General features: G+C 38.3%; 1 protein-coding gene across 4 annotated transcripts in view; it reads right to left on the bottom strand.

Annotated features, from left to right (window-relative positions):
• The window catches only part of Nebl (nebulette), a 342,415-nt gene that overhangs the window by 23,736 nt on the left and 299,529 nt on the right, over positions 1-19,150 (bottom strand). The window contains exons 29-37 of one of the 4 annotated variants that reach the window (XM_074056553.1): positions 18,421-18,513; positions 15,476-15,568; positions 13,223-13,315; positions 11,456-11,548; positions 10,347-10,439; positions 9,087-9,191; positions 8,003-8,174; positions 5,825-5,917; positions 4,513-4,662 (exon numbers count right to left, since the gene is read on the bottom strand). In XM_074056553.1, the coding sequence (XP_073912654.1) occupies positions 4,513-4,662; positions 5,825-5,917; positions 8,003-8,174; positions 9,087-9,191; positions 10,347-10,439; positions 11,456-11,548; positions 13,223-13,315; positions 15,476-15,568; positions 18,421-18,513 (985 nt within the window). Of the gene's footprint in view, positions 1-4,512; positions 4,663-4,727; positions 5,918-8,002; positions 8,175-9,086; positions 9,192-10,346; positions 10,440-11,455; positions 11,549-13,222; positions 13,316-15,475; positions 15,569-18,420; positions 18,514-19,150 lie in introns of those variants that run through there. The other 3 variants (XM_074056555.1, XM_074056554.1, XM_074056556.1) reach the window with 3 other exon arrangements.

Raw genomic sequence — 19,150 nt, 5'->3', positions numbered from 1 at the left:
TGTAAAAAGCACTGCCTCCAATTTTGAGCCCACAAGTTAACTAAAGGCAGGAGAAAAGTTTGCCATCCCTACCCTCATTTTACTTCTGCCTCCTTTACTCTCAGTCTTTCTCCCTTTCAGTCACCTTGGGTTCCAAGAAGGACAGGACTGATTGATAAAATCTTTACTACAAGGGACTGAAACTACTCAAGGAAAGGAACAGCAGAGACTCGCAGGACAGACCAACCCTGGAAATGAGCGCAAATACCTATAATAATGAGGCTGAGTCTAGAGCAGTGGTAATCCTCTCCCGGACACCAGACTGCTCCCCCAAGTACTGGCAGAGATAACAACTTCTCAAGAACCCCTCACAGACCAAAGCTGCCATACTAATCAACCAGCCACACTTTGCCTGGGATGACTTAATTATGCACACCTCTCATCCCTGCCCTAATTCTTCCTCTGCTTAAACCTAAACTCATGCCTGTACCCTGAAGATGGCTGAAGTACTCACAATTCCTCTTCCTGCAGTGTGTCCCTGCCATGTAATATGACTCCTTTCTCTGCCCACCACTACTCATCTGTCTTTTTATTTGGCTGGAGTACTGGGGCGAGGGGCTGTGGACCCCCTGGATTGGGCTCCTGACCTAGAACCTAGTTATAGGTGAGTTGACAAGAGTGGCAGGGGATGAGCTCACACAATCCCCAAGGCCCAAGATCCAATGAAGGCCTGTAGGCAATTGTGAAGATTTGAGGTGTACTCAAAACAAAATGGTGGCAGAAGAGTGTCAGGCTCTGAGTTGGGTTTTGAAGGAGTGAGGGCAAAATGTGCAGAATTGGTATATTGATGATTTCCAGCTAAAATCATTTGAGATACTGCCACTGCAGAAAGGACCATTTGGCCTGACTTTCCCAACAGGTACAAGCCTTTAAGATGCCTTAGTCACCAGACTGGTAATTGGAATTACAGTGACCCTGAATCAACAAACTCTGAAGTAACTCTTCTGGTAGCTCCTTCATCCCTTAGACACCTCTCAGTAACATCCCTAAAATCTTATATCCTAATCCACATACTTGCCTTCACAAATTTGTTATTCTTTGTCTACAAGGTATAAAAGCATCGTGCTTTGGTCATTTCTTCAGACTTCACTCTCTTGTGAAGACTCCCACGAATATATAAATTTAATAAAGCTTTTATGCTTCTTGCTTATTTGCCAGCTGTTACATTAGTTGAGTTCAACAGCTAGCCAAAGAACCCACACAGAACTAAGGGTAGATGATCTCTCTCTCTCTCTCTCTCTCTCTCTCTCTCTCTCTCTCTCTCTCTCTCTCTCTCACCCACCTCTCCCCTGACTCTCTACACTTTCCAAAAGATCTCCACCCAACTTCTGAGTGGAGAATAGAGCACAGCCAAGGGCTGCTGGGACATGGGTAGCAAGGGTAGAGGCAGGACACTGACTGGGAAAGTACTGTAGTCCTCCAAATGAGAGATGGCAGTACGTAATACAAGGGTTGCAACAGTGGAGGTGGGGGTGAGCAGTGGGGTTCTGGATATTTTCATCAAGGTAGAGCTCCCAAGATTTGTTCATGGATTGAATGTAGGTATGAGCAAAAAGACAAGAGTTAAGAATGACTCCGCAATGGTTAACATCAGTGCTTGGACAGTTGTCACTAACACTCAGCAAACTAGGAAGGCTATAGAATAGCAGATGTGGAGAAAAGGTAAGGAAGGGGAAGATGGTTTTGAATGCATGAAGTTCCATATATCACTAGTCTTTTGAATACAGACACTTGGTACCATTAGTACAGTGTGCCTTGCTTCTCTTAAAAGGAAAGGAATCAGGAGCATAAGTGGGTCAGTGGCACACTTCTGTAATTCCAGCTACTCAGGAAGCACACATTAGGAGGATTGCAGTTCCAGGCCACCTGGGGCAAAAAGGGCTGGGGGAGTGGCTCGAGTGGTAGAGTGCCTACCTAGAAAGGGAAAGGCCCTGAGTTCAACCCATGGTACAAAGAAGAAGGAGGAGGAGAAGAAGGAAAAGGATGAAGAGGAGGAGGAGGAAGGGAAGAAGAACAAAAAATTAGGAGTATATGCCATGTATTCTAAGGACTGCTCAAGTGAGTGCAGATATCTTGTGAGCAATGTACTGCTTATGTGTATGTTGTAAAACTTACTGGTACATTTTTAACATCAGATTCAAATACCTACTTTCAAAAGTAGGAAATGCCACTAACAGCAGAGCATCTTTTCCTTGCAACAGGTGACTATGAATGGCAGGGATTTGATGTGGCTCCAAAGAGTCACTTGGATCTTACAAGCCATTCTTTGACTCACAGAGCCATCCCTGCCTGCCAAAACTCACCCTATGCCACATTCCATGGAGTCTGAATGTTCTTAATTCTGTAATTCAACTTCTAATATAAATGCAGACTCTTTCTATTTTCTTTCAATGGAGACATTTTCTCATTCAAATTTGTCTTAATATAGGGTCCTTTTCCTAGAAATAATTAGAATCACAAAAGGAACAGCAGTTTGGGGAAAGAAAGAGGAGATAAACAACTAACAGCATTGGGTATAACAGCCTTGGAGGAGAGAAGGTCATGATACAGGTGCACCTAGGTACACAGGGCACACCTGGGAATACTGGGCACAACTGGGCATTGTCTGCTGGTCTGGAGAGAGCTCAGGCATCTGCAGGAAGTGTCTGTCTACACAGATTCATCCCAGATCAGAGACTTGAATGATGCTTCCACTTATCTCCAGTGCAGCCTTCCTGAACTCTGATGGCCTGCTTGACACCACCATTTGAATATCTCAATGCCACAGCATTACCCTGCTCTGTTCTATCAGAACCAGTTCCTCCCCTCACATCCCTTGGTCTAGTCAACTTCTATGGGCATTCACATCTAAATTCAAACATCCCTTCTGTGAGGAAGCCACACACACACACACATACACATCAAGGCCAGATGCCATTGCCCTGCTATATCTCTCGCAGCTCCTGTTGCATTCTCATAGCCCGAAGTCTATCCATAACTCTATCTTGCTTGTGTAAAGCATCTGCTTAACATCAGGACCATCCACCAGATGCCATGCCCCTCAAAGCAGATCCATGTCTCCCTTGTTCATCGCTGTATGCACGTAGATCCAAGCTTGTGGCTGGAGCACAAAGAGCATCTGACAAGCATTTGGTGCACAAATGAATGAATGCTGTGTTGGTGTGCACAGACAGGAAGCAAAGTCTCTGTGGTACACCACATTTGTGAGACACATCAACTCCAGTGCACTGAACTGAATGTCAAATAAGGTCGATCAAAACTTGTTCTTATTTGTCTCATCAAGTACCACCATTATACATCTCACAACCACCAAGGACACTGAAGGAGAAATCAGTAATCCCAAGTCAAAAAAAAAAAAAGAAGATCAAGAAGTTACTGAATACTTTCAGTGAGCCAGACACAGAAAAAGAAGCTCTCCTCTCATACATTTTATTTAAAATAAAGCAAAACTAGTTTATAATTGTTTCTTCAGAATTACAGAAAAAGGAGACCCACAAAAATGTTCTACCAAGCTCAGGCAAGTCTGAATTTATGCAAGATGTATACATTATAATTGATGTTATGCTCATTAGTGTGTTACTGTGAGGAATGCAGAAAACCATTACACAATTACAAGAGCTTTCGTAGTTTCCCCATCTTCAGGAACATTACTAAGGTACTTATTCCTGGTTGTTAAGTTGGCCAACCTCAAACTCTCCTGTTTTAGGGATTTCAGCAATTTGACCTTTGTGGCTGAAAAAGAAACTCAGTATTCCTGCTGGTCTTCTAGACTTCAGCCACTGCTTCTCCCCAGCTCTGAAATATGCCTGCCACAGGGAAGGCGACACTAAGTCTTAGACTTTAATGATAGCTTTATCAGCAAGGTAAGATTAACATCCTAAAGAAGTTCACAGAGTTCAAGATCTAATCCACCAGCTGTGGTGCAGAGAAGGGGAGAAGACACAGGAGCAGGATAGGTATATAAAATATAGAGAAGATAACTAACAATTACCAGTATTCTACATTTTCTAAACAAATCTCGTATCTCAAGTATTATGTTCAATTTCTTTTTTGGCAAGATCTAATTCTGTCTGCAAAGTTATATCCATAAAATGCTCACCAATTCATAGCAATCTCTCAGCCATTCAAATAGTACTGTCATATTGATTTTTCCCCTTCATGGAAATCAGATACAAATTACGCAGAACTCTAGTTTCTCCTGAGACTGTGTAGAGTCATCACATAGAACTCCTGTGAAACACACATAGCAAATCCCAAGGTCCTTTTATCATTACACATTCATTCAAAGTGAAAATAGTGAAGAAAATCACGTAAAAAACATGCAAAAAGGCAAATTAGTAGATTTAATAAAAGGATTTAACTTCATATGGTGTCTCCAAATACATGTTGATGCACAAGTGAAAAATATGTTAAGGACACTCTTGTGGCATATTTAAAACATTGTTTTCTCTGTAAGTGGCTGTGGCTTAATACCTCCTTCATCAGACGGTCTGGTTACCTCACTGCAGCATGAAAAGCTAGGGTAAATCTCCGAGATTTCTGACTTGTCATCTCCCAGCCCTGTACCAAAAGTGCTGCTGGAATGAGATCGAGACCGGTGTCTCCTATAGTGATTTGCCTTTTCTATGTAGTAGGAAAAATATCCAGACATAGGAATAAGTGACTTGAAGAACAACAAAATTACTTAAAAGCTTAACAAGAAAAAAAATCCCTCAATTATTACTTAAATCTTGGTCATGATAAGGTTCTAGTCATATCTTCCCAAACTTCAGCATGCATTGTATCAACTACAATAAAAGATTTAAAGAATTTTTATACTCATTTTAAATCTGGAATTTAAAGGAGACATAAGGGATCATAGGTTGACAAGAGCTAAGAAAACATTGACAAACCAATAAATTTCTATTAAACATTGCATCAGGTTATGAATATCTGCTTTCAAGTTATCCCTAGGCATGCAGCATCTGTTACCTTTATTTTTAGAAGACTGAATGACACAGTTTGGCCAATGTGGATCAAATTAACTATAGAAGGATTAGAACCCCTACTTTACATTATTAGCATCAACAATTAAATACAGAGTAAAAATCAGAGGGTAGAACAAGACTTTAGTGATATATTTATAGCTGCTGTGTTATTTAAAATAACTGAATAGCTGTCAAAGACTTTTCAACCCCATATTTGCTAAACATGGTTTGAAAGTCTGAAATGTCAGTCATGCTATCACTATATCAAATCATTCTTTTTTTTTGCTTTTAATTATATACATGCCACCTAATCTAAAACTTAAAAAGATTTCTATGGAAACCATTTTACATTTCATAAAAACTCAAGGACAAAGCTTAAATGTTTACAAGTTTAAACATTTATGATGCTATACAGAATTCTTTAACTGTCTTTAAAATACTGTTGGAGCGTATGTCATGAAACAAGTCTCCTTCGTGTCTCAGCAGCTTCACGCAATCCATATAACTGTATTTGTAAACCCAGACAGTCATTAAAATCATATTCACCAATAAAAAGCAAATGTAAGTAAACTCTAGACACCATTTTAAATGCATCTAGGAGAAACTAATCTGGGATTTATTAAAAAACTCCTTGGCAAGTTTTATTTTCATGAATAATTAATAGTATTTTAAAGTAGCATGTACTTTTTTGTTTTTTTGAATTCTCAACTTTAAAATTTACAAGGCACAGTTGCCATAGGGAACCTTACAGGTCACAGTCACTTCACTCTCAGGACAAAACCACACAAACGGAGAGGAACTCAAAACGTAAGCAATACCGGAGAGCATATGCAGACTTCTAGACTGAATATTGTCTTCCAGGGGATCAATGTCAAAGATGGAGCCTGGATCTGTGCGCCACACTTTGAGATCTTTCACCAAAAGGAAGAAATCAATAAATCAAGGAGGAAGTTTTTAAAGCCAGCAACAAAGAGAGATAAGGAAAAGGCAAGCAAGTAATCACAAATCCACTGCACTGCAGAAATCAGAGAACAAAGCAGATTGACTGTCATCTGTACCTGTTAAGAAAATTTTGTCAACAAATTTAGTTGCCTGGTTTCTTCACTGACCTTCCATGCCCAGCCTAGCTGAAGCAAGGCAGACTAATTATTAATTTTATGGGTTGCCCAAACTGATGGGTATCTGAATCTCAGATTAGCAATATAGTAGTATGCAACTGGAAAACAAGAACCCAGTTGTAGACATGTGACAGGAATGAGGCTAGAGTAAAAATAACGAATTAGTTAAACTGGAGATTTGCTTGTCAGATTTGAATCAATATTATGTAGAATTTACTATATGCCATGCACTAGTCTCAATAATAACTCATTTAAGTTTCATGCATATTAAAATAGGTACTATTATTATGGCCATTTTATAGATGAAGAAACTGAGGCACAGAGAAATTGAGTAGCTTGTCCAAGGTCACCTAATTAGTCAGTAGCAGAATCTCCAACAAAAAGAGAATCAGCACAAATTGTCTTGGTCTGTATTACTTTGAGTACATTGTATTTCCATGCCTGGTATAGAAGCTGGTTCATTGGAAAGTGTTTGCTGAATGACTTTGTTTTATGCCTTCACAAATGAAGGCCTTGGTGGAAACAGATTATCCTAATAAAAAGAAATGAACTGACTTCTGAATTACTGACTAAGTAAATAATTCAGAGTTCTGCATCTTATATTTAAAAAAAATAGTAATAATTTCTATCTCAATGGTTATAAATACTGAATCTAAGAGTCCAAGTTCTAGACAGTTTCATGGTTTTGACATTCCCCGCCCCCCCCCCCACCCCCGCCCAATTCCTGGCCCCTGCTCTTTGTAGGACCCTGAAGTAAGCACTCAGCCTACTGGCAGTCTTCCTTATGAGATATTACACAAAGCAATGAAACTATCTGCTTCTCTATTATTTTTAATCCATCCATCACAATTCATCCAACAAACTTTATGTGATCCTTTGAAATATCAAGTTGGGAAGATCATTAAAGCTATCAACTGCCAATAAAAATGTTTGGAACGCTTCTTTGGAAAACACTCAAAGTCACTTTGGTTGTCATCCAAGTAACTTAGCACTCTGATGTTAGTACTCTTGTTTTGTGCTAAGCTACTAGCCTATCAAATATTTGCTTCTCCAACCAACTCGTCTCTAAATGGCCTCTCACTAGTACTATTCCAAAACATAAGCTCTTAAACTTAAAGATGAGGAAAATTTAACACTGACATTACTGAGAAGCATATACCATGTCTTTGAACTCCATAGTGGGAGTATGATAAAAAGGCAGAGGCTAATTATTGTTATAAAATTGTTGATACACATTGAGAAATTAATGATCTTCCTTTTCAGCGCTGCCTTCAGTATGATCTTTGCTGACAGCTCAAGCCACATTCATAAACTAGATTTTTCAACTGACCGTAAGGAACAGGCATCAGGAAGAGAAGGTTCCTCTCTCTAGATTATTGGACTTTTAGAAGGCTCTCAAAAATCCCAGGTCATAAACAATATTCAAAAAACGCAAATGGATTCATGTTACACAATCTTTCTGGTATGTCTGTTTGTGGTAAAAGGACCTAAATGTAATATGATTATTTCCCATGTCTACAATTTCCCATGCCTACAGTATAACACTTTGACCAAGCATACAAACTGTAGAAAACAAAACAATTGTTCAACCATTGTAATCATCTATGTCTGAGTTGCTTCTTGTTTAACAAATAGGGACATTCTTACAAGCAGAAAGCTATTAAAACAGAGAATTTCCAAGAAGAGAAAGCATTTGCAATGATACCATGGATCCCATGCAACCCAGTTCCAAAATACTTTACCTGTGGTCCATTTTAAACTGGGTACCACAGCAAATGTGTGATGAAGAGTCAGATGAATGAGGAGGTATATCCTAAAGTTGGAGTGTGCGCAATCATTTTAACCACATATATCTGCCATGAAAGACCACCTGCTTACCAACAATGATTCCAGGTCTCCTATCCATCTCCACTACATGAGGCTGGACACCTTTGTACGTGGCATCACTGACTACCTGGGTGTTCTTCCTCACCCGCTCTGTCACAGGATCATCCACGACAGGAGTAAAGCCCCTTCCCTTCGTCTTCTCAAAATCCTCATGATATTTTACCTGAAAGAGGAAACAGAATATTAACTCAGACTAAATAAAATTCCTGACTATTACCTATCTCACAAAGTTTTGATGAAATGGCAGGCGTCACTGCGTAAGCTGCACCTGGATTGTTTTCTACATACATGCATGCTTCTAATTATGTCAGAAGTCAAGTGCTGGTATTTTTACCACGTTGTTAATCGTTATGGCGAGTGTGTCTTTTAAAATATATACGAGCCTGCAGAGCAGTAAAAACTTGTAAAACACAAGTATTTTTAAATCCTGGTTACTTCCTAAAATACAATAATTGAAGTGCAAATTAAATTCCTGTCTCTTCACCTTCAATATGCAGTGAGGTGATACACATTATTCAAAAAAAAAACACAGTATCATTTAAAATTAGAGAGTTAGATAATTTTTATCTATAATTACAAACTCTTGTATATATTGCAAAACACACACTTTTCCATGTTCTGAACTTACAACAGGGCAATAGTTGTACCACTATAAATTACATCAGAAATCACTGGATGAAACACTTTAAGTTAGTGAACTCTATGATACATAAATTACATGTCATGAATTGTCATATACTTTTTGACATGCAGACACACCAAACTCTGCTTAAAATTAATTAGAAAGAAATCTAGACAAATAATTATCTTTCACAAAATGCATTTACAGTAGTTAAGTTAGAAATAAAGACACACTGAGAAAGTCACTGGGAAAAATTATTTTATTAAACTAAATGTTTTCACTACATTTCAGTGTGATTGCAAAGTCCTCCCCCGCCTCAAAAGAAGGGTTCATCTGAATATCCATGCTTTGTTAGTCATCCAGATTAATAGTGAGTAAACATCATCAGAATGCTGTGTCTTGCATTCCTTAGTATATTTCAGTCATGGGGAGGATGACCTGGCTGTACCCTACCATTGACACATGATTCTGTGCTTCTTTAGCATGTCTCAAACCAGGTGTATCTAAAATCAGACTTGGTCTACCTTTCATCTGCTTATGGTCCTGGGTATATTTTACCTGAAAAATAATAGTAGATATGCTTACAATAGGACAATTACAATAAACAAAAGCATTACCTAGCTTTTAAAAGCTTTCCCAATGAGTGAAATATATACAAAATACTTGAAATTATTTTCCAGGAATTATAATTAGAATACTAATTTTAAAATTATGCTTTTGAGATCTCCCTTAAAGGCCACTGCAAAAATGACTTAAATCTATTAACTGAAAACCAATGTTTGTGACCAACAGTCACTAGCAATATACTCACTAACACTATCATATTCAAGTTAGAGAAAACCCAACACTAAATAGAACTCAAATTTATTTTCTGTTTCTAAATTTCCCCATTTTCTGCCATAACATTGTTGAATGCACACGTTTCACTATTTTTGCCCTCCTTGAAGAATGAGAAACAAGGAGGAATAAATCTCATCGCTTAGTCTTTCTTCTAAGCCATCACAGCTTAGAGGGTAATTTATGTTGAGTACATCCAGTATCTCTGGGCAGAAATTCCAATAAATGCTGATCCCCAGGCACAGAGCACTTCAAGGTGACCAACAGAACATTGCCGTTCATGAAGCTGGAGGTGTATGAGGTCAGCACAACACGTGCTGCAGATCTGAGGGCATTCAAGCAATTCCAAAATGAAGTCTTGATATTCACTAAGAGAATGCACACTGTCCAAATGAGACACTCACATGCACCATGAGTTACTTTTGTGAGTAACTGAATTCTATATTCAATGCATTTAAAGGTTTTTCTTTCTAAATTTTCACTTTAGAATAATGATTCCTTTTCTATTTTGTCTTACAGAAAGCATTTTGGTGAAATGCATCCATAAAATGACAATTATTTAATTTACGCATCAAAGACTTTATCATTTTCAAAGATACTGGCTAAAACAACATGAATCACTGTTGAATAAGCTTCAAATGGAACTGTCAGTCACATCTGGAAATACCAATGAGGGCTTGCGGGGTAACATAAATTTATATAGTGGAAGCTTTTGGAAGTCTCTGAAATAACACGCATTTATTAGAAATATCACAAGTTTATTTTCACACACACACACACACACACACACACACACACACACACAAAAACCCAGGATGACAAGTAACATAAAGGACACATCCCTTGAGATGGTCCAAAATGAATAAAATCACTTGCCGAGCTAATATTTTCTTGATTCTTCTTTACTCTTTCCATTTCTGGAGTTAGACTTAAAGCTGTAGCTCTTCCCAGCTGACCTTTATAATAAACCTATCATCCAAGAGAGAGTACTAGGAATCAATTCAACTAAATCAGAGTCTTTTTAAAGAGTTAGCCAAGGAAGTGAGACTAGTTTTTAAAAAGATGCTATTTGCTGCCTAGTCAGATTCAAATGTTTCTCAAAGCTTCTGTTTAATTTCCCCCCATAATTGTAGATGCTTCTCTTCTGAGTCACTGTGCGTGTACTCAAGTCTATGGGCCTATCACAGTCAATGTGCAGTACACCTTCTACCACAGAAGGATACATGTGGTCCCCTTGCCCATATCGAGTAGCACTACACAGTCGTGGTTTCTTAGAAACAAATTGTGACAGATGGTACATTGCTTCCCAATGCCCCGTTCTTCCTTCCCAATAACCACACTTTAGAGTCATGTCAAGTGTGACTCTAAACCTACCAGGAAAGATGAACATCTACTTCTCCAAAATACAGTTGTTAGAAGAAGTACCCGCGATAACCTGCCTTTGCTTCATAAACTGATCAAGTGCCTTTTAAGGATTTGAGGAATAAAAGATTTCTTCAAATGTAATAGATTTCCAAATTTCCTCTTCCAAAGAACCCAATCTATATGTTAATGACTTCAAAAAAGGATTTTCTCGGTGAACTGCATCCATGAATTATATAAACAAAAGGGAATTAGAGCAAGTCACAAGTCAGTATCTAAGTAAAAACTGCCAGCCTTGGATCAAGTGCCCTAAAATTGGCCATGTGTCAGGGAAAGTTCAATTGTACAGCCATGATGCAGAAGCTCCCCCTACCTTCTTTTGGGGAACCACAGAAATTACTAACATGACCACAAGATGAGAGTGATCCACACATGTAGGAAAATTATCATCATGGCGTATACTGGGAACCCCACAACACCTAAGTCTCTGTAACCATCAAATATATCGTGAATCAGTTAAGAACAGGATATTGGCTCAAGCTTAGGAAAACTTGGAAATACAACCCCCAACCCCTTCATCTGCAATTGATATCATGATAAAAAAGTTACTAAGATGATCACACATTGCTGATATTCTTCTGGTTTTCTTTCACTCTCTTCAGCTCTGGGGGATCAGAAATGGAAGTTGCCTGTTTAATTTCTCCTTTGTATTTGACCTATAAAGGATAAATAAGAATTTTAATATAGCAGAATGGATTCCAAGTACCACAAAGGATAAGGCTCAAAATTCACCCTTTTTACACATGTTTTTTTCACAGTAGCTCTACAGTCACCCTTCCTGATGATTGAACCTAGATTCTAATTGGTCTGACCTAGAAAGCACAAAGTGTTGGTTGCTGCTGCTTAAAAAGGAATCTTCAATAAATATTTTGCTGTTCAATGTTAAAACTAAATTCCACAAGTAAAAGCATTGCAAATATAAGGGAACATGCTTGGGGGAAGAAAAACACTAAAGTGAAGTCAGGAAAAGAGAACTAGAATGAAATCTATATGGCAGCCTGGAAAGACCTTTGACTCTATTTCTGACCCCTGAGTTCCTGCCTTCAAAAGATCTATGACTTCTTCCATTTTCCAGGGGTATTATAAGAACAAACAATGCTTAGCTTGATTTTCTGCTCCTTGATTATCTCCACCTGAGAGAACTGGATCTTAAATTTTAAAGACTTTTGCAATTCCTGTCTTGAAAGAAAACAGCTAGTGTTTCTATCAGGAGAAGCTCCATAAGAGAGTCACAAAATGAGAAAAATAACTGTTTGGGAGCATCCTGGAGGGATTTCTGAATTCCAGGGTGCCTGGGTTCAAATGCCAGCTCTGCCCTACAGTCATGGATCCGTGGCATGTTCTCTGGCTTCAATATTGTTTCCCACATCTACTAATCAGAGAAATGAATAATGCTGCACTGTGAGTTCATATGAAACGTTAGCACGGGGTCCAGCACATAGAAGTGGTGCCTCATACTTGCTCAGTGGTACTGCTGTATTAGCAAAAGACTTTTTTTTCCCTTTTTTTGGTGGTAATGGGGCTTGAACTCAGGGCCTCGCACTTGCTAGACAGGTACTCTATCACTTGAGCCACTCACCAGCCCTTTTTTGTGATGAATATTTTTGAGATAGAGTCTCTAGAACTGTTTGCCCGGGCTGGCTTCAAACCTTGATCCTCCTGATCTCTACCTCCTGAGTAGCCAGGATTACAGGTGCCCAGCTTACTTTATTTTTTGATTTTTTATTAGGTTATACTAATTGTACAAAGGAGTTTCATTGTGATACTTCTGTACATACATATAATATACTTTGATCGAATTCACTCCCTATTATTTTCTTACCCTCAGCAATCGATTACTGAATGATTGATTAATGATCTTCATTTCATTTATAAGATTCCTTACCCTGACACTGTATCTGAGACCACCAATCAAGCCAGGTTGTCTCTTGCTCTATTCCAGTAGATTTTTTTCCCTCCAACTGACAACCCACAATATTCTCTAGGTCCTTATCTAAATGTATTTTTAGAGATTTACCAATAAACTACGAGGCTCATGAAGACAGGATGTGGATCTTATCCACCCCTGTGTCCCAGTGACTAACAGAATGCCTGGCACATTTGGGTACTTAAGGAAAATCTCTTGAACAAACAAACATGACTGAAGTATAGCGACCCAGTCCCAAATTTCCTAGACTCATGTAAGAGAGTCAAGTATTCATGCCCTTCAATGAGCAAATGTATAAAATAACATCCAAACATGTAGGGGGCTTAAAGCTTTGCAGAGAGCATTTAAAAAAAAATAACTCATAATGCTGGATAAAATATAAAAGAAAACAGAAACTACTTGCCGCACTCAACTGCTCCTGGTTTCTCCTCACTCTCTCTATCTCTGGGGTCACACTTACTGGAGTGGCCTTATAGTTTTGCTCTTTATACTGGAGCTGGAGGACAAGGTGCAAGACAGTTTGGGATTACGAGAAATAAATTTGTACTAACACCTTGGAATACATTAAAAGAAATGTCACATGACAACAGAGCATTACTAGAACCTGTTTTAGTACTTCATAATGTTGCTGACAGACTTCATCCTCTCCGTGATCATGGTCTCAAACGTTTTAAATCATTCCTTTCACTGCTATTCTTCAAATGTATTACTTATTGGTGGCTTCTCGGTGTTTGATCTTACCAGAAATAACAAATCGTTCCTTCTGTGAATCCCTTGTTTCATGACATTTAAACAACATTTATGAAATTACCATTTTATATTTAGAAATAATGATTCAGAAATCCTGTATCTCCAGTGCAGTGGCAGATTGTCACAATTAAAGAAACCAGGAATCTCAAAGTTTTCCTCTGTTTGCAGTTCCAATATTGGGAGGCCTGCCCTCTGCCCTGGAATGACGGAAATTTCCCTGACCTACTGCATTGAGATGTTCTTTCTTAGCTGAGGGGATTAGACTTTGTTGTTTGTGACTAGATTTCTCAAGTAATTTCACAACACCCCCAAGAAATAAATACACATAAAATACAGAGAAACAGAATGACATGTCTGTCAAATGAATTTTTGACAGGCCAAAATAGAGCTAGAGGTTAAAATCCCATTGTGAGGAACTCCACAGGGACAGTTTCAGTGATTTTTCAGTTTAATTTCATCAGTAGGGACCTGCAGACAACATATATTTGAAATGCATACTAGTCGGCAAGTGAAGAAAATTTGAGATGCCAGGAAAATAAATGAAAAAGGGCTGGGCTCTTTCTGATCTAACCTCTTTCCCTAATGAGAGACTATCTTTGTGCTGTAAGAGAGTTTAGGCAAATTCTTATGACTGGGATGATGATGGAGTTAAGGTAAGGAAAGTTTCAGTTTAGTATCCACTGGTAACACAAGACAAGGAAAGATGACTCTGGTTAAACTTGGAAGGGAAAAATCTATTGAACAGCATTACTGACATAGAGAAACTGTGGTGGCCAACTTCTAGTGCACACAAATCTAGGGCATTGATTTGATGGAGAATCTTCAGGTCTTGCGTTCATCTGTTTGCCAACATGCCAAGTGCTTTGCAGGCACTCTCTATGCAACACTCTAACCCTGTTTGTAGATGAGGAAGTTGAGGTTTCCTGAGGATAGTGGTTTGTGAAGATTGTACAGGTAAGGTCTGGAACTGGGATCACACAGCAGTCTAGGGTTTTCTTTCCTCACTAACACTCAAATTTAGCATTTCCTCTTTATTAAATTAACTCACTACTAACTTCAAATAATGTTATTTTAAGAGAGTAGCTATATTTCTACCATAAGTTGAGGATGAATTACCCTTCTTTTAGGAAAAGATAAAGCATTAAAACAATTTAATTCCTAAGTCAAGGACTGAGCATCAGTGGGCCTTCCTGAACGCCAAAATAGTGTCTGAGCCACATCAGCAGGACACCAAGGGACTCTGAACCACATCATTAGGACGTGTATTGCAGCTACCATCCCTACCATCATCCCCTGACATCTTTCATCCCAAGTTCTCATCACATAAACCCTCCTTCTGGGTCATGCCTTGGATCCTAAACATACTCCATTTGTTCCTCCAGGATGACTCCTCCTCACAAAGTCTGCCCCAAACCATTAATCATTCCTCAAGATCAAACTCCAAAGTTACTCTCTCTTGAGGGTACTCCTCTCTCTGCTGGAGACAGCCTTCCTCTCCTCTGCAAGGTCACAGAACTTTGCAAGAGGTATTATTATTACTTATGATGGCATGAAACAGTGGGTGAAAATACTCAAAAAATAGAGTAAATACTAATTATTATGACAGCACTTAAACAATACATAGTAGCTACTTATTCCACAGCTGTTTCCCTACAGACCTTGACAATAGTCAGGGACCTGAATTCCCCCAAGAACAGGAATGGAGCAGACATTCAACAGCAAATGTCCAAGCACTGGGTAGGGGCCATGGCCGTCACAAAGATGTGGGAATGTGATCTCCACTTCTGTGGATGACCATGTTCAATGACATTCACTGCAATGGACTTTTACCTGTAGAGGTAATCATGCCCTTGCTATAGACTGATATTCAGTAAGACTGAAAAAATACTTAAGGAAATATGATCACATTGCTGATGTTCTTCTGGTTTTCTTTTACTCTCTTCAGCTCTGGAGGATCAGAAATGGCTGTTGCATGTTTAATCTCTTCTTTGTATTTCACCTGAATAATTTATAAAAATACGGTGTTAATTTTATTCTACACAGAGCTTTAAAATAGTTAAGAACTCAACTCTTCAATTGCAACTATTGTGTACTAGAATTTTTCAAATTGCAACATTACCTTTCCTTCAATGGGAAAGCTGTTTATTTTTTCTGATGCTTTCAGGATTCATTTATCCTGAAGTGCAAATATATTCAAATCTATTCACCTACCCATCACTATAGGAGTTCTTTAATTAAAATGAGCAAACATTACTTATGAACATAAACTTTATCATTGAATAGATTACAAAAAGCCATAGAAATTATATTTAATAACACAGGGTGTATTGTTTTCAGGCTGAAAAGCAGTTTCTATCTACTAATATGCTAATTAAAACTGAACATGTATTTAAAGGCAAAAGTCAAATTCAGTTAGCCATAGAGTCTTAGGAATACTGCTTGTCTGATTGAGAGCTACAAATAACCCAGAAAATGAAAAAACTGATGTGACTACAATTAAAGAAGAGAAGAGAGACTGAGGGAAAGGTACTAAAAGCATGAACCAGTGGGTCCTGATCACTCTAAGAAAGGACAGTGTCAGAAATCAGGGAGTATCTTCTACACAGTTACATTACACAAAGTGCCCCTTTATCCTAGCATCCACTCTATCCAGAAACTCCCCCCTTCAGATCTGTTCAGAAGAAGGTCAACCAGACAAACAATAATACCAGCACACAGTGTGCATGAAAGGAGAAATAGCTCTAGCCCAATGTGGTGGCACATGTCTATAATCCCAGCACTTGGGAGGCAGACACAGATTCATTTATATGAATCTCAGATTGAGTTCAAAGCCAACCTGGGCCACATAGCCAAAAAAGAGAGACAGACCGACAGAGACAGAGAAAAGATACAGCTTTTTAAATCTACAACAGAATTAGCAAGGTCATCATTTTTGGTGTTATTTTAATGTTTCTAAAACTCATGGAAGACTGAACTCAAGATAAAGGGCCCATACACATGGACATATAGGAAGCACAGGCTAGACTTGAAGGGCACATATTGAAATTGAGCAGAGACTTAAATCTACACAAAATGTGGTTTTGAAATCCCTTGGGAATGTTTAAAATGATTACAACTAAATTGTCAGGAAGTCCCAGTGCCTCAATACATCAGATGCCACCTACCTTAGTATCTATGCATTTAATATGATTACTACTGTCAACATTAGTCCAGACTGCAAACAGTTAACTTGAGAGTTCACTGAGGCAGACTGGCTCTAAATAAGATTCAAGCCCAGTTTTCAGCACGGTGAGCTGATAGTGAAAAGCCTCATGTTTGGAGATGGAAAATGTCGAGATGTTTAAATGTTAGTGAATCACCTCTCACTTTGACAGATCTGGGTAATCTTGAAAGGGCAACTTTCCATTTGAATACTAAGCAGGAATTTATGGCCCCACCTCAGAGATGCAGAACTATGCATTTATTGCTTGGGGGATGCTAGGAAAAGAAATGATATATCATGAGCATTTTGTGTTGGGTCTCTCAGGTGAGAAGCCCAACCTGATTAAAGATGAACACTTTTGGTTTTCATAGGACTAAGAGAATCACAATGATATAGCATTTCACCATAGGCTATCGAGGTGCCCACTATGGAACATTTATATCTGTGTACATTAATGGGTACATTTCAAATATTATCATTTGAGAGTGAAGAAAGCAAACATTTTACATTTCTTTCCCAAGCTAATTTTTTTTGTTGTTCAAACCTGAATGCTGCCTGATGCAGGCTCTCACTGGGGGGGATCAAAACAACCCAGGCACACACTCTGCCCATTGCCTCCCACCTCCAGGCTCTTCTCTGGATGCTTTCTTCAGGAGACAGCTTCATCCATGCTATAGAGATTTTACTGCATTTGCATTCTGCACAACTTTTATATTTTCATCTTGAAGTATGTTTTTCCTCAGCACCAGCTTGCCCCTCCTACTTTTTCTCTGCAAATGCCACCACACGCTAACATTCTAAAGATACCACATGACTTCTCAGAGTTATCCTCAGATGAGTTGCATCAAGGAAATCCTACTGGATTACTTAAAGGAAAGTTCTGGACAGTAGTGCCTCCAACAGTGAAAGCAAAGAGATAAGTCATGGAAGGGGATTAAAGAAAGAATGTTCTTTTACTTCTTTTACACCTGTTGGTAAGCATGGCAGTTATCCAACATAAATGTCGAGGACTGAAGGGAAGACATTTTTACTTATGACATCAAATGTCTCTTCTACCTTTTCCAAGTCCTGAAATAATCCAGGCTAAATAATTTTACAATTTATATTGAAGGCATCTGTTTTTATTTGTTGAGAGAAGTAGATGGTAAATGGGGCTAAAAAACAAAAACACGGTCTGAGAGAAACTCAGAAATATAACTAACATGGGATAAAAATGGATTAGTAGAATATTGTGTTTAAAATCTGAACCTTTACTTAAGCCACAAAAAATGTCCTGGAGTCTTTGATCATTCTGTCAGAGCAAAATGCCTTTCCTCCAAGCTGTGGAGAGGCACTGAATGTATCCTTTCTCTGCCAAATTTAATACAGTTAAAATTCTGTTGGAAAAGATGAAATGTAATCCTAGATTTCATTAAAATGACCTATGTTGTCTTTAGTCTGATACATCAGAATGAAATGCAGCTTCAGGTTCAAGGGGAACCAAGGCTACAGTTTTCATTCTGAAAGTTAGACCTTTGATATTTGATGAAATTGTATTTCAGGAAAGTGAAGAATAAAAGAAAAAGCATCTTGCTAAGTAAAGAACAAAAAACACTCATCAAGCTTCTGCTTGCTCTTGGAAAGTATAATTCATGCTGCTGAGAACTTACTGAGCTAATATTCTGCTGATTTTTCTTCACGCGTTCAATCTCTGGAGTATCTTTTACTGCTGTGCCAGCTCCTACTTCTTTCTTATAAAATACCTTTATTATAGAAGGAAAGGAAGAACTATAAATTTATTGGAATACAATCCCTACATCTGATTGTTATAAAAGAAAAACCATTTCTCAGGTTTTATAGTAATGTGAATAGCGATTCTACTTATGAATACCAGCATTGTATGAATCAATTAACTAGTCCATTAAGATAAGAAATGCCTGACTGTGGGTTTCATATCCCATAAACTTACAAGAAAGCCTGGAATACCTGCTTGAAGATATGATTAGCAACTAAGCAGACTACCTGTTTTAAGAATCTAAATTGGCAAACTAGAGTTTCCTTCTTCACATATGGATATATCACATGTATTGGAAGAAAATCAGACTGGGCAGAGTGGCACATGCCTGTAGCTTCAGCTACTCAGGATCTCACATTCAAGGCCAACCCCGGGCAAATTTAATGCAAAACCTTGTATCAAAAGTGAACTAAAAGCAAAAGATCTTGGGGCAAGGCTCAAGTGGTACCAAGTGGTAGAGAGCTTGCCTCGTAAGACAGAGGACCTGGGTTCAGTTCCCAGTATCAGAAAAAAAAAAAGACAAAAAAAAAAAAAAAATCAAAGCACATATTACAAAAGCTCACTGAACATTTAACATTTAATTCAAAAATTAATGTGAAATTTTA

The sequence above is a fragment of the Castor canadensis genome, chromosome 15, assembly GCF_047511655.1.
Source record: "Castor canadensis chromosome 15, mCasCan1.hap1v2, whole genome shotgun sequence".
In the NCBI taxonomy this organism is placed as follows: domain Eukaryota; kingdom Metazoa; phylum Chordata; class Mammalia; order Rodentia; family Castoridae; genus Castor; species Castor canadensis.
Note: the sequence above shows the minus strand (reverse complement) of the source record. Positions and strands in the feature narration are given on the sequence as shown.